Below are 14764 nucleotides of genomic sequence, written 5' to 3' on the forward strand. Positions count from 1 at the left end.
CCTGCATAACAACAAGATTGTGGAGTGTCATGCTGCATTGAAATCTCTGCCCTGCAGACTCTAAACAGAGTAGTTAGTGTAAGTTTCTCTGGATGCTGTCAGCAACAGATTTGTGATTTTTGCAAATTTATCACAGTTAATTGCCGTGTTATCATGAACAGACTGCACACATTTGTCATCTTCACCGTAGTGAATCCCAAACTGACGCGGGCGAACTCCACCAGTCTTTTATCGGCTTGATGCACAAAAGTCCCTTTACAGACTTGGTTCATGTTTCCACAGAAACCAACGAGAAGCAACGATGTACAAGTTCATTGTGCACAGTAGCAATAATACTGGTCATCCTGTAGTCTCCAACCAGTGTTTTCCTACTGTGACTGTAGCATAACGATAGTTAGAGCGAGTCAGACACTCTGTTCTGGTGGTTTGATCACTGGTCTCTGATGGAGGCTGAAGAAGTCACTTGGCTGAATGACGAAATGTTTGTCCCACTGAAAACATTTTGAGATTTCCTGACCTGGATGATTGAGCATGCATCAAGACATTACTTAATAAGTACTTTGTAAATGCTTACTATGTTTGCATGGGAACATCACAGAACTATTGTGAAGGAGACACATATGTGTCACCCAGTGTCTTGTGCACACACACTTGCACTTTGATGGATGCATCCGGGCAACTCGGGATTCTAACTTGACCGAGGATACATCAGCATCTGGACTCAAGGAGTCAGGGATCGATCCACCGACCTTCCAATATATAGACTGCCTGAGCTGCCGGAGGCGGTCCGGCTCAAAATCCTCGTCTTGCTTTTTCATCTGTTTTGTCTCTAATGGAACAATGATTTAATGTCATGTTTCATTCAATAAGACCTTAAAAAATGAGTGTTTGAGATCACAAACTCAACAGGAAAGTGTTCCTGAGGTCACAGATCAAGTGAGCAGAGTGCTCCTTTTCCTATTGATTTGGTTATAGCCGGTCAGCAGGGGGCGCCGAGGAGTCGCCCATGCTGGTCATACAAAGAATGTTAGCTGTTTACATGTGGTCACATATGTAAGTGCGAAGAAGTGAAGTTCGCACGCATCTTAACATGATGAAGAGGTCGTTCTGTTCTTAGTTCATGTCACAGCACATCAGCAAGTTTAAGCAATGCTGACGACAGTTTGTCACGTGTGTCTAACCGTAACCTTAATCTGAACCCAACCTCGGCTAAACCTTGGGTTTAGATTATGAGCACAGGTAGGCGGGTACCCACAGTGTGAGTGTGTACACAGATTTATGTCCCCACAACGTGGCTGTTACACACCGACACACACACAATGAGCAGGTGTTGCCCTGATGCGTGCGTGTGTGTAATTACTGAGCTCAACAGTTAATCACAGAACATTATTAATTACAGCAGAGTGATACACTGACCTCCTCCTGTGTGAGGAGGTTTGACAAAGCTGCACGTGTGTGTGTGTGTGTGTGTGTGTGTGTGTGTGTGTGTGTGTGTGTGTGTGTGTGTGTGTGTGTGTGTGTGTGTTCCCCTGTGGCTCCATGTTCTGAGCTTTATAAATCAGTTACTTCCACTTGCTCAGCCTGTTATGAACTACAGCAGTCTGCAGCGCTGTAGCTGGAGGCTACAGAAGCCCACAGGGGACATTTACAGCGGAGTGAAGAGTAGCCAAATAAAATGCCCCTCTCATGCAAAGACACTGTTACACAACTGTTAATTTACTTTACATTAATTTGGCTCCAACGCCCTGGGTGGTGCCACCTGGAGGCTGAAGTGTTCATTACAGGAAGGATTATTTCACTTTTTTGGTAAATAAAGGGCGCAAGAGGAAAAGTAAGGATTTTGAGACACAAGGAGGGACCCACCATCACCTTAATATACCCAATGATTTTTTTTCCCCCATTTTTCATCATTTGAACTCTTAAAATATGAAGTGTTTCTTGTATTTGTTTGTTTTTCTTCCTTTGGTCTCTGTGATATTTCACGCCGCCCTGGAGCAGGAAAGCATTTGTTGGTCTGTCGGTTTGAAAGCAGTCAGTGAGTCAGTGAGACAGTCAGGTCAGTGAATCATGTGGTCATTTTTCACCCTGCTCCTCTTCCTCCTCCTTCATGTGCGGGTGTCAGACCGTGACACCGACCTCGTCTCACTGGGAGTCGCTGCCTGTTGTGTCACCCTGCTGCACCCTCACTTCCTGTTTGTCATGGCTGTTGTTTACACCTCAGCCTGCCGGGTTCGTGTGGTCACTCGGCCTGTGGGGAGCGATTCAAAATCTCAGCTCCTCTTACTTTTATATTTTAAAAAGTAAGATGTGAAGGAACGAGTGTTGCAACGAGAAAAAAATATTTTTGTGAATTAAAGACTGGAGTTATTAGTGCAAAAAACACGTGTTTGTGCGTGTGTGACAGTGACAAAGAGAGCAGCCAATAACAGTGACAGCTGTCATATTTGTCATCATTACCATTGTCCTGACCTCCACCTCAACATAACACCCAGCAGCAGTGAGGTGGGGGGATCTGACATGAGATGGGGTATTTTGGTGTGTAGTGTGATTTAATCCTCGTGTGTGTGTGTGTGTGTGTGTGTGTGTGTGTGCGTGTGTGTGTGTGTGTGTGTGTGTGTGTGTGTGTGTGTGTGTGTGTGTGTGTGTGTGTGTGTGTGTGTGTGTGTGCGTGTGTGTGCGTGTGTGTGTGTGTGCTAAAGCTAAATCTGCTTAGCTGAGAGACAAAACTCACTGTAAACGTTTGAGTCTACCTTATTGTACCATCAGCTTGTCAACAGTACTGCACTCTTGGCACTCAGAGTTGGTGTGACATAAACAAAACAAAGCTTTCTATCTGTCTTGAAGTGATTCTGGCAAACCCGGAGGAGGGGGAAGTAGTGCTATACTCACGAGTGGCAGAAATGAGTTTTATCGAAGGGTCACTGGGCTCTCCCTTAGTGCTAAGGTGAGGATCTCAGTTATTCAGGAGGGACTTGGAGTCGAACTGCTCCTCCTCCACTCCAAAAGGATCCAGAGGTGGTTAAGGCATCTGCCTAGGATGCCTCCCGGACACCTCCTGGGTGAGGTGTTTCAAGCATGTCCTGCTAGAAGGAGGCCCAGAGGCAGACCCGGGACACACTGGAGAAGTTATATCTCTGAGCTGGCTTGGGAATGCTTCAGTGTCCCCTCAGATGAGCTGGAAGAGGTGGACAGGGAGTGGAAGGTTCTCTGTTTAGACTGCTGCCACTGCAACCAAACCCAAATAAGCAGCAGAAGATGGATGGATGGATGCATGGATGGAGGAAGTGTTGTTCCTTGTCAGAGCTAGCTAACTGTAACGTCTGCATCCAAGTAATTAAGCATTAAATTGAAGTTCATAAAATGAGCGTATTAATTTGTCTTTGAGTGGACGTGCAGCCCAGGATCGACTTCGTGACGTGAATATTTCAGGACTCCTGCTCCTGTGGGAAGCTGCCTGCCTAACTGACTGATTGTCTTTATATTCTGCGTCTGTTTGGCTCGTTGGTGGAGGCGACTGTTAGTCGTGGGAGGACAGCAGTTCAGAGAGACGCAGTGTGTGTTATTAATTACAAGAGAGTGTGCCCAAGCTCGGGTGTATCAGTGTGGGCTTGTGCAGGAAGTGCAGTCATTGCTTTGACACTGTAACCTGCATAAATCAGATTTCTAATCATCGTCTGTGTGTGTGTGTGTGCAGGCACAGGAGTTTGCTTCCAATCAACTTAGTGTGTGTGTGTGTGTTGTTAGTTACTGCCCCTGGCTGTGAATGCAAGATAGCAAACAGAAACAGCGTGTGAGGTCTTCTGTGTGTGGAGGAAAAATTTGAAAGGAATACCAGATATTTATCAGAAAGTATGGTAAATATGAGCAGCTGTACTGCGTAGTGTGTGTGTGTGTGTGTGTGTGTGTGTGTGTGTGTGTGTGTGTGTGTGTGTGTGTGTGTGTGTGTGTGTGTGTGTGTGTGTGTGTCCTCCCCCCGGACTCATGTGGCTTCTCAGGAAAAACAAGCTGCAGCGCAGAGCCAAGGTTTACATGTGAGTGTTGCTGTGTTTATGTGCTGCAGCAGGTTTATATGTGCTGTTAGTGTGAGGTAGCTGTGCTGCTCTCTCGCTAATATAATTCTACAGTGTGACGTGTTGTTGTGGTTGTACAGGCAGGTTTTTGCAAGATCATTCTACAGTGCAGACTGCTGGGTTGTTTTCATTATGGAGTCAGACGTGTTTGTGGTATTTTCTGCATTTAAACCAGAAAGTAGAAAGCTCTAAGCTGTGTGTAAGAGATCGATGTTTCCCATTGGTTCATAAAGTCCCACTGTGACGCCTCAGCTTCAGTGTTTTGGCCGTTACCGTGTTGGTTTTTAGAGACGGCGTGCTCAGCGAGCAGCATCCATAAACAGCATCCACAGACTGGGTGCATCCCACGTGCACACCAATCTGTTAATTAGTGCTAAGAAACACACAAATGTGATGCTAGAAATTCACCCACAGCTTGGACAGTTTTTATCAAGGAAGCCATATTACTTGTCAGATAATAAAAAATGCACCAACAGTACAAACACAGCTGAGAGTTTATCAAAGGTGAAGTTCATCAGACACTTTTAGCCAATAGGCCAGCGGGATGCCTCGCTTTACATTATGCATATGTAACGTCACGGTCCTGGAGCTCATAGTCGGAAAAATCAATGAAATTCTCTGCGATAGCTTTTTTTCTGCAAGTCAAGCTTAACAACACTGGAGAAAAAACGCTGCAGTATTTTTATTTATTCACTTTTTAGTGTGTCTTAATACTGAACGGCTCACATCCACCAGTATCAGGTTTATCTTATACTTTAACAGGACAAAGTATGCAGATATACAGCTCAGACCCCCCCACCACCCACCCCCACGTCTGTACAGCGGGATTTACCACAAGCCTGCAAACAGCCTCCGTGCACGACTCGCAGAGCCAGGCTGCAGTCAATTATGTTGGAGTCTTTCATGTAATCTGTGCTGTTTGCTGCGCAGGAGGAGACGATGCAAAGACATAATGTTAGATAACAACATTATCTGGGGAGTCCCTGGGGGGAGGGGTGGGAGTAAGTAGTTCTAGGAAGTATTCATAATCACAATATAGGATAACAATAAAACCCTAAATGCTCCAAATGAATAAAGTTCCAGCTCACCCCTAAATTCAGACGTATGTATTTTATGTCCGCAGTGCTTTTATTCATCTTGATGTCCAACCTCTGAGCAGTTTCATGCAGGAAATGTTTGTTTTCCAGCGCCGACATCCGCCGACCAGAAGGAGCGTGCTGCTATAAAACCCTCCAGCTCTGAAGCGTGGGAGAATCATCGGGTTTTACATCCCGTCACTGTCGCAGGCGTCAGCCGCTGGTTGTGGATGGAGGCATCCTTGTGTAGTGGCACAGCTGGTGGTGTAGTTCGATAGAAGGAAAATTGTGTAACCGGGTCGTGTTGCTAAGCAAATGGATTTTAGGGAGGCGGCTTTGAACACACGCACAAGATGAGAGCCGTTAACTTCATTATTTTTAAGAGAATGCAGACAAACACACCAGAACAACGCAGATGGATAAATGCAGGAAAATCTTACCAAGACATGAATGTTTAAAACTATTTAAAGCAGATGGTTTCCTTCTGATTTCTGCAGTTGGCATTAAAGATGTTAAATGCAAAAACATCCAGTTCAAATATTTCATTTCTTCACTCGCTCAGACTCACGTTCCAGTAGAGCTGTGAATTGCAAACTGTTTTTTCCCAGTTAAGAGGTGGAAGGGGAAATTTTCAGAGATAGAAGTTTGCAAAGTAGAATCTGGGGCAGATGTGATGGTTTATAATGTCAGGGTCACCTGAAGTTTACTGTCTGACCTCAGTAAAGTGTAGCAGCCTGCCAAAGGAGGCGCACAGCTGGGATATAAATCAAACACACCTCTCCTCACCTACATCTGGCTCATCCTCGGCTGAGGAGAGCAGAGGAACACCTGTACACCTGCTTACTGGTAGGAGAGCTAACGGGTCAACTTCAGATTTTCTTCGATATGTTAAAGTTTATCATGTTTTATTACAAAGATGCAGAAGAGCGGAAGTATTTTTCGGGCCTTATCTCTAATAAACTTATCAGCAGTTATATGTGATAATGTTGCATGTATTAGTTCTCACATCACTCCCCCTGCCTGTGATCTCTCTGTTCCCCAAATATTCCTGCTGATTTTGACCACTTTGAGACTTTTTCTGAAGTGATCGGTCATCTGAAGCCTCCTATGTGCTCCCTAGATGTCCCATCTGTAAAACGAGGTCTTGGACACTGTCGGGCTGGTGTGCTGTCCATCACTAACACCTGTCTCCTGACAGGGACTGCTGAGTTTTAAACATGTCATCATTCTGCCGTCTGTCAAAGAAGCTTTAGGCCGATCTCTAAACTGCCCTTTCTGTCTAAGATACTGGAGAATGTTGTTTTCCACTATCTTGAGGCCCCGATGAAAATAAATACCTGAAACAAATATCGGACTGAAATATTTCTGGTTTCACAGCACAGAATCAGCACTTTGAAATGTTTTTGATGATCTTTTAGTAATTGGAGATTGAACCATTTTCCTGCTTTCAGCTGCTGCATTCGATACAGTGGATCGTGTTTCCTGGTCTGTACACAGAGATGTGTGTTAGAGGTGTGTGTGTGTTTCACAGGCAGAGGTTTTTCTGTCACGTTGGGTGGAAAAACATCAGCACCTGCTCCACTCTCATGACCTCCATTCTTGGTCCAGTACTCGTTTCACTTTCTATGCTCCTGATTTCAATTTTCCAAAAATATGAAATTTAATTTCCTTGTTATGCATCTGACTCACAAATCTGTCTCCGTACCACGGCTCCTCTGAAAGCTTTGCTGGACCGTCTCGCTGCCATAAAATCATGGATGGCGCTAAACTCGTTGAACCTGAACAAGCGAAAATCCGAAGCGAGACTGTTCAGACCTCCCGATATTACTCCTGCTTTAAAGGTGGTCTTGGCCCTTTTGGAAAATCAGCTTTTGCAACAAAATCAGGGAGTGGTTCATTTGACAAACAAATAACTGCTGCAGTTAGAGCCGGTTTCTTCCAGCTGAGGGCCCTGGCAAAGTTTGAGCCCTTTCTCTCCTTCGAAGGAGACTTTCCAGCTCACCCCAAAAGCCCTTCATTCCATCCAGGCTTGATTATTGCAGGAGTCTGTGAAAAACCCGGCTCTGCTTTCTCGTCTGCAACTCATGACAATGCACCAGTTTCCTGTTTTGCCTTCTTTGCTCTGCCTCACGGTGTGTTTTCAAATTGATTTTAAGATTTTATTCACCAGCTGGGCCCACATCCTCGTTTTAGGTTTGACAGTGTTGAAGTAGATAAAGGTGAATGGCTTAGAAGTGAATGGGGGAAGGCCTCGAAAGGGACTGGTGGCGGCTCCCGGGCCTGGCAGATCCCCATGGACTAAATAGAAGCGAAGAACTTAAAGAACTGAAAAGGGGGGGGGCATGTAAACGAGAATGAACAGCTTGTAGAACTGGGGGGACATATATAGATGAGAACCAGAAAGAGCGTGTTTGGCGGCGTGGTCCCGCTCCTGAAATTCCGATACTTTATCTCCAATTGTTGGTTTTTAAGTCTTTAAATGTGTTAGCACCTTCTTAACTTTCTGACCTTTTAACAATGCACGTTCCCAAAAGATAACTGAGGTCAGCTGAGCAGACACTTCTGGTTTCACAGATGAAAACATGGAGGAGATCAAACCTTTGCTGTGGCTGTCCTTAAACTTCAGAACAACACTTGCATCTTTAAATCTTGACATTTCATTTTTCTTTTATTTCTTTTGTTCTGTTAGTTCTGCTGCACTTTGGTCAACACTTGTTCTTAAATGTGCTCATAAACAAACTGACTTGAGCTATTCGGTCATATCCAAACATGTGGCTTTGTGCATGAAGTGATGCAGATACATGTCAGGAGCTTCGGTAAATGTCCACAAACGTCAGAATGGGGAAAAAATGAGACGTCAGGATGTCTGAGTACTGCCTGAGCGTCACTCTTTATAAGAGTGCTGAGCAGAAAAGCATCTGCACATCTCTGAGCGTGCCTTGCACAGGTGGAAGCAGAAATATGATGCACAGGCTCACCTGAGCTAAACAAAGCACCATGGTCTGATGAGGCTGCACGCCTGTTGTTGACAGCTCAGGATTTGCTGTCAGTGGCGTGAATCAGTGGACCCACCTGCCTTGTGCGTACAGTCAGGACTAGTAGTGGTGTGATGCTTGGTGTTTTTTCTTGCTGCACTGTTGGCTTATTAATACGAATCAGTCACATTTTCCTTGCCACACACTGGCCTCAGTATTTCAGCTGCAGACACAGTTTAATAACTGTGGACACAACTTTGAGTCAGATGCACAAAGTGAAAGCTGTCTCAAGTTGCTTCGGTGGACTTCAGTGGCAGGCCAGTCGCCGTTTGCGTGGGGACCATCGCTGACATAAACCCAGTGTCAAAAATTGCAGTTCCTCTAACGTCCGCTTGAATCTGGTTTCAAACATGAGACTCACATGTTAGAAAACAGCAGAAATAAACACGTTCACAGCCTGATACACTGCAACATGTTGTGGTGTCTATAGCTAATTTCCGTCTTTAGAACAACGTTCAGCTCCGCTAATTTGAGCCACTTAATTAGACTCTGCTCTGACAAATAATATGGCTTCAAAATGACTTGTTGTGAGGGTAATTGCATGCTTATCTAGATGTTATTTAGCAGGTGTCTGTGTCTTTGCAATGCATCGATGCAGTTTGCTATTGCTGGTGTTCTCCCTTTTCTCCACTCCACCCTTCATCCAAAGACCGTCGCCTCTGTTTTCACTAAAATCAGAATGACAACAGCCATCAAGCTAAAGTGAGTTTGCAAAATGAGATTTCAGAAACCAGTGGGTGACTCCACTGTGACCACAGGTTTCATACAGTCTGTGATCTGAACCCTCAAACAGTCCTGAAGGGAGGACTGATTTGAACATCCTCACTTTGAAAGAAATGTCCTTTTTCCCAAGGTCTTAAACTCACTTCGGTCCTCATAAAGCTAGCTGTGCGAACACACAGACACACACATTGTCTCCCACACACTCACGCTGTGCTTCTCGCAAACACGCACTGCACACCCACATTCACATATACTGTACACCCACACACACACACATATACACACACACTCACACTGCTGTTGCCATGAGTCACCCTCATGTGACTCTGTGTGTGTGTGTGTGTGTGTGTGTGTGTGTGTGTGTGTGTGTGTGTGTGTGTGTGTGTGTGTGTGTGTGTGTGTTTGCTAGCTTGGCACTGCCCACGTTAGCTTCTGTGCCAGCTTCACGGGTGTCTTAGATTAACACTGAAGAGCCTCTTTGATGATGAAACACACGCCCGTCGCACAGATTGCTCCTCTTTTCTCCTCTCTCTTCGTCTCCTTTATTTATCAATAAGTTGATTGATCTTCTGTGTGTCGCAGCGTTTCTCTTAGCAGTAATCTGCATCGGTCCGTCCGAGACGTCTCTCTGTTGAGCCAGTAAACACTGTGAACTGCTGACTGACCACAGTATGATGGTTTAATACATTTTGTCCAAATTCATCTGTATTAGTCCAGCTCATGACAGTTAGTTCAGGAAAGGTGGTTTTATTTTGTCCATTTTTCTGTTTATTCTGCTTTGATCCAATTGTTCCATGTTTCTTTGATTTGGCCAATTAAAAGTGATTTCAATGTGATCTATAGTGTGCAGCTAAATCCATAAAACATGAAAGAGAATCCCAGTCAGTCCCAACTTTAGCAATCATTTGATGTCAGTGGGGAGAAAGAACTCCCTCTGAATGGGGAGTAGGCCTCTGGCAGACCCAGGCTGAGGAAGAGTAGCGTCTCCCACAACCAGTTGCCAAGATGAGACAGAAGAGTGTTTTATTTGGTTTTACACTGGTTAAGTCTTTTTTTTTCTAGCTTTCCATATGTTGGTCTGAACATCCCATTTGGTTTGATTTGTTCCACTTTATCTGAATCTGTGATTTGTTTAGACTGGGTTGTTCCACTTAGGCTAGATTAGTGCCAGCTGCTCTTTTATTCCATTTTTCCCATTTTAGTCCGTTTTATTCTGGGCTAAGTCACATTCCTATTGGCTTTGTTTAACTGGTCCAATCGATTCCTTTTGTTTGATTTAATTCTGTTTAGTCTGGAGCCTGTCGGCTGGATAAGTAGAAGAAGATGGATGGATGGATGGATGGACGGACGGACGGATGGACAGATGGATGGATGGACGGATGGATGGATGGATGGATGGACGGACGGACGGATGGATGGATGGACAGATGGATGGATGGACGGATGGATGGACGGATGGACGGATGGATGGACGGATGGATGGATGGACGGACGGATGGATGGATGGACAGATGGATGGATGGACGGATGGATGGACGGATGGATGGATGGACGGATGGATGGATGGTTTTGTTGGGTTTGTTCAAGCTCAGACAGAGTTAGGTGCAGTTGAACTTTTGTTCCACTGTGTTTGGTTTGTAATTGTGTTTAGACGATTTAATAAATGTCAGTAACATGCTTTTGTGGTTTGTTTTATTGGGGTTTGCTACAGTTTTGGTCTTTTTCATTCTGTTTGTATTTATCTGACTTAGTCTTGCTGATCCAGCTGATTTACTCTGTTCGAAGGGTTTAATTTTACCTTTTTCATATGTTTAGTTTGTTTTCATGTAAGGTCCGGTTTTGTGGTTTGATTTTTGGAGGTGGATATTCTGGACCAAGGGATGATGACAATGGAGCTGATGGACAGGAGGAAAACAGGAAGATCTGAGAGAAGATTCATGGATATAGTGAAAAAGGACCTGCAGAGTGTTGGTGTGATGGAGTGAGATGGAGGCGGAGATTTATCTCATTTTGGTCAATTTGAACCAATTCATTCCAGTTCGTTGCAGTCATGATTAGGCCGGTTTACTCTGGTTTGGTCCAGTTTGTCAGGTTTGACACTGGTAAAGGGTTTGTTCTGTTGGTCAGCTGTTCCACTTTGTCTGGTTTGATCCATTTAGTCTCAGTTTTGTTTGGATGTGTTACACTTTAGTCTAGGTTTAGTCTTTTTATTCCATTTTGTCCGGTTTAGCCAGTGAGCAGCTATTTTATCTGAATCTATTCGTCTTTCTCTTTTTCCTTTCTTCCAGTTTGCTCTTTCAATCCTCCTTTCCTTAATTCTTCCTTTCCCTTCTCTTCCTCCCCACCTCACCATCTGTCCCACAGATTTCCTTTCTTCTTTTCTTTTTCTTTAAGTCCATTCTTCCGCCTCATCATCCTTCTTGCCGTCCTGATTCTGTTCTCAGTTGTTTGGATCAAGTTTCCTCCTCCTTCTCTGCATCCCACAGCTTCTCTCCCACCTTCTGTTTCGTTATTTCAGCGTGATTTCACCTGAAATCAGCAGCATCTGCAGATGGATAACCCGTCCTCTCGTTCTGCTCATGTTCTTGTCTCTCTCCTCGCAGTGTGGAGGGCGACTCTCAGTGTCCGGAGGCACTCACCTTTTCTGATTCATCCTTTGGCCATCCACCTCCTTTCCATCGCTATAGCAACAGCCCCCTCTCCAGCCCCTGTGACCCCTACGGCTCTCCCTCCTCCAGTGGGCCCCTGGGAGCCTCCCACACACATACACAGGTACCAACCCTAAAACACACGCACCGTCTATCTGCAGCTACTAAAGGTGTCTGAAGTTTATTCTGAAGTTTATGAAAGGAAGTGTCTCCTTCAGCCACATTTTTTTAAAAATACATTCAGGTATTTTTTAGAATTCAGGTTCCATATTTTATTAACAAAGTCCAAATTCTTAAGACTAATCCAGATAAAAACTTGAATGGTGAACTCCTAATCCCCTCTGTGAAGAGCCTGGTGGCCCCGTTCTGCTGTAGTGGGATATTTAAGGTGGAAGGGATCGCTTCAAATGAACACAAAGCCGATCTAAACCAGCAAACATGGTTGAAACAGCAGCGATATCTCGTGGGTCACCAGGGCAGGGGAACAGATGTTGATGCTGTATAACAGAGGTCCAAAGATTCAGAGCTCAAACCGTGGATCAAATTATCGCAACGAAGAAATTACACACATTGATCTCTTTTTTAATCCAACGTTCGGCTGAGAGCTAATTCCGTCATTAAACCATTTACTTTTTTTTTTTTTGACCAAATTAACAGTCTGACAGTAAAACCTGTATCAGTGGATTATATGTACTGTCTCCAGCAGAAACACTAAGTCACCCTAAAAGCAGAAGTAAATCAAATCTGATTACATGTCTTCTCATCATGTCCTCTTCCAGGGCAGCTCACCCATCTCGCCCCCCAGCCCAGCGAGCCTCGCCTGGGCTCAGCGCAGCCGACACCAGCCGGCCAGCCTGGCGCTCCGCAAGCAAGAGGAGGAGGAGAGCAAACGCTGCAAGGCTCTATCTGACAGCTATGAGCTCTCTACAGACCTCCAGGACAAGAAGGTACAATGCCACAACAAGTCGGCCTCATAAGTCACACCTCTGAAAACACCACTGGAGCGGTTCCTGTGAGAGGTTTTCCATGTAATCGCCTCCATTACAAAGCAGCCTTTTCAATCACCCGCAGGGTAGAGGATACATCGGGACACCTTTAGTTTCTGCATCAGGAAATGCCTTTCCTTTTATCCATAATGCACACAGAGGCAGAGGTACACAGCAACATGGAGCATGGACCAATAAGGAGGTTTACATAGGGAAGAGAAAAATTAGTGAAAGAATATGTCTTTACTTTAAAATGAAGCAAAGTACAGGTATATAGTTAGAAAATGTTAGCAGCTAAGGAGCAGAGCTGCCTTTGGAGGCACGAGGCATCGTTTGTGTTTACAGGAAGAACCTCCTTATTGGTCCGTGCTCCTTTTGTTTCCACTGCAGTTTAGGAACCATCAGATGTGCCGAGCAGTGTAATAATTTTCGGTTTACTCACTAAAAACACAAAACTACACACGTCGTAACACGCAACATCACAAAGGTTCGCTGACAGTTTCTACTGTTGTGTTTTCTGTTCCTGTAAATGCAAAGATCCTTTCTGCTCTTCCCTCTCTGATTGGTTGTGTGATCATACGGCCTTATAGGTGGAGATGCTGGAGAGGAAGTACGGGGGCCCGTTCGTGTCCCGGCGGGCGGCGAAGACGATCCAGACGGCGTTCAGGCAGTATCGCATGAACAAGAACTTTGAGAGGCTTCGCAGCTCCGCCTCAGAGAGCAGGATGACCCGCCGCATCATCCTGTCCAACATGAGGATGCAGGTACACACACTCTCACACACACAGCACATAATGAAACACACCAGGTTCTGCCCCGTTTGTTCTAATGATGTGTTGTTTCTTCGGTGGCTGCAGTACTCGTTTGATGAGCGTCAACCACAGGGTCAGGGACCACCAGGTCAGCAGGGTTCAGAGGATGCAGGAGATGTGGACGACTCCTTCTCTAAGCAGGTAGAGATGTTTGAGCATCTTCAACAGTCATGAAAAATATTTAAAGAACATGGTCTGAAGTACACATGTGTCAAACACGGTCTGGGGGACAGAACCAGTCTGTGAACCGTCTCAACCTGGCCTCCAAAAGTCAGTGAAGGCAGCGTCGTGTTGTTGAATTTCTGGACAAATGAAGTTAATAAGTGTGTTTAGTTTGATTCTAGCTGAAGGTGCTCTGCATATATGCACAAACTGCCCTTTGGCTAAGTGTCCTTGGTGCTGCATTAGGTCCTGTAATTTGAATGCACAGCATTATTACAATAAATGAATATAATTATAATTAATCCATGAAAGAGTTTGTTAATACATAGTAATTATTATTCCTTAGGCAAAAAAGGATGTGGGGGTATTGTTATTACCCCACCAGGCTGCGTGGACGGGTGGATGAACAGGCAGGGGTGCTGCATGGATGGGCGGGGGAGCTGCGTGGACAGGTGGAGGGACGGGCGGGGAGCTACGTGGACAGGCGGGGGGGCTGCGTGGATGGGCGGGGGGGCTGCGTGGATGGGCGGGGGGGCTGCATGGACATCTAAGATTGTGAATGCGATAACTTGAAAACGAGGCAACGTAGAATCTTCAAATTGATGCCATAGGTGTAGCTACTAAAAATTTTAGACGAGTTCAAATCTCAGTAAACTTGACCTAAAGGTCAGAGTTCAGAGGTCAAATCTTCTGAAAATCTTGTGAACGCAATAACTTGAAAATGAGGTGGCACACACCCTCTAGCAGACCGTTACATGGGGAAACCTTTTGTATACAAGCGCGTTGATCCACACGGGTGTTCACTGTTCGTAGACATAAACTACACCTTTCTTAGCTGCTACTTCAAAGCACATTGTACGCTGTCTGTCCTGCGTGCTGCACAACAACTTTCAATATTTAGTATTTACTGCTGTTCACACTCAGCTAGATTAACGTGATGGTGTTGTGTTTAGTATGTTGCTTTGTTTTTGTTTGTTTTTTTTTTTGCTTGTCTTCTCTTCTTTCTCTCTCAACAGGTGATCCAGGAGATTTTTTTTTCTCTTTGTCTTTGTAAGTGCCCTTTCTCACTGTCCCTTTTCCCTTCTGCTTTTCTTTTCCTTCCTCTCTTTCTTTCTCCCTTTCCTATCCCCCAGTCATGTCTGTCCCATCTGTAACAACTGAAAATAAAATAAATAATAACAACAAAGTTTGATCAAATGGACCAATACGGCAATGCCATGATGATCCATTTGGCAAAATAAATCCATTTGGT

The 14764-nt window shown here is 44.9% G+C and overlaps 1 protein-coding gene across 1 annotated transcript in view; it reads left to right on the forward strand.

Annotated features, from left to right (window-relative positions):
- Nucleotides 1-14764, forward strand: part of LOC120435191 (IQ motif and SEC7 domain-containing protein 2-like) — a 181747-nt gene that overhangs the window by 142465 nt on the left and 24518 nt on the right. The window contains exons 5-8 of the mRNA XM_039604257.1: nucleotides 11508-11676; nucleotides 12332-12499; nucleotides 13129-13302; nucleotides 13396-13491. Of these exons, the coding sequence (XP_039460191.1) occupies nucleotides 11508-11676; nucleotides 12332-12499; nucleotides 13129-13302; nucleotides 13396-13491 (607 nt within the window). The remainder of the gene's footprint in view (nucleotides 1-11507; nucleotides 11677-12331; nucleotides 12500-13128; nucleotides 13303-13395; nucleotides 13492-14764) is intronic.

The sequence above is a fragment of the Oreochromis aureus genome, linkage group 20, assembly GCF_013358895.1.
Source record: "Oreochromis aureus strain Israel breed Guangdong linkage group 20, ZZ_aureus, whole genome shotgun sequence".
Lineage (NCBI taxonomy): Eukaryota > Metazoa > Chordata > Actinopteri > Cichliformes > Cichlidae > Oreochromis > Oreochromis aureus.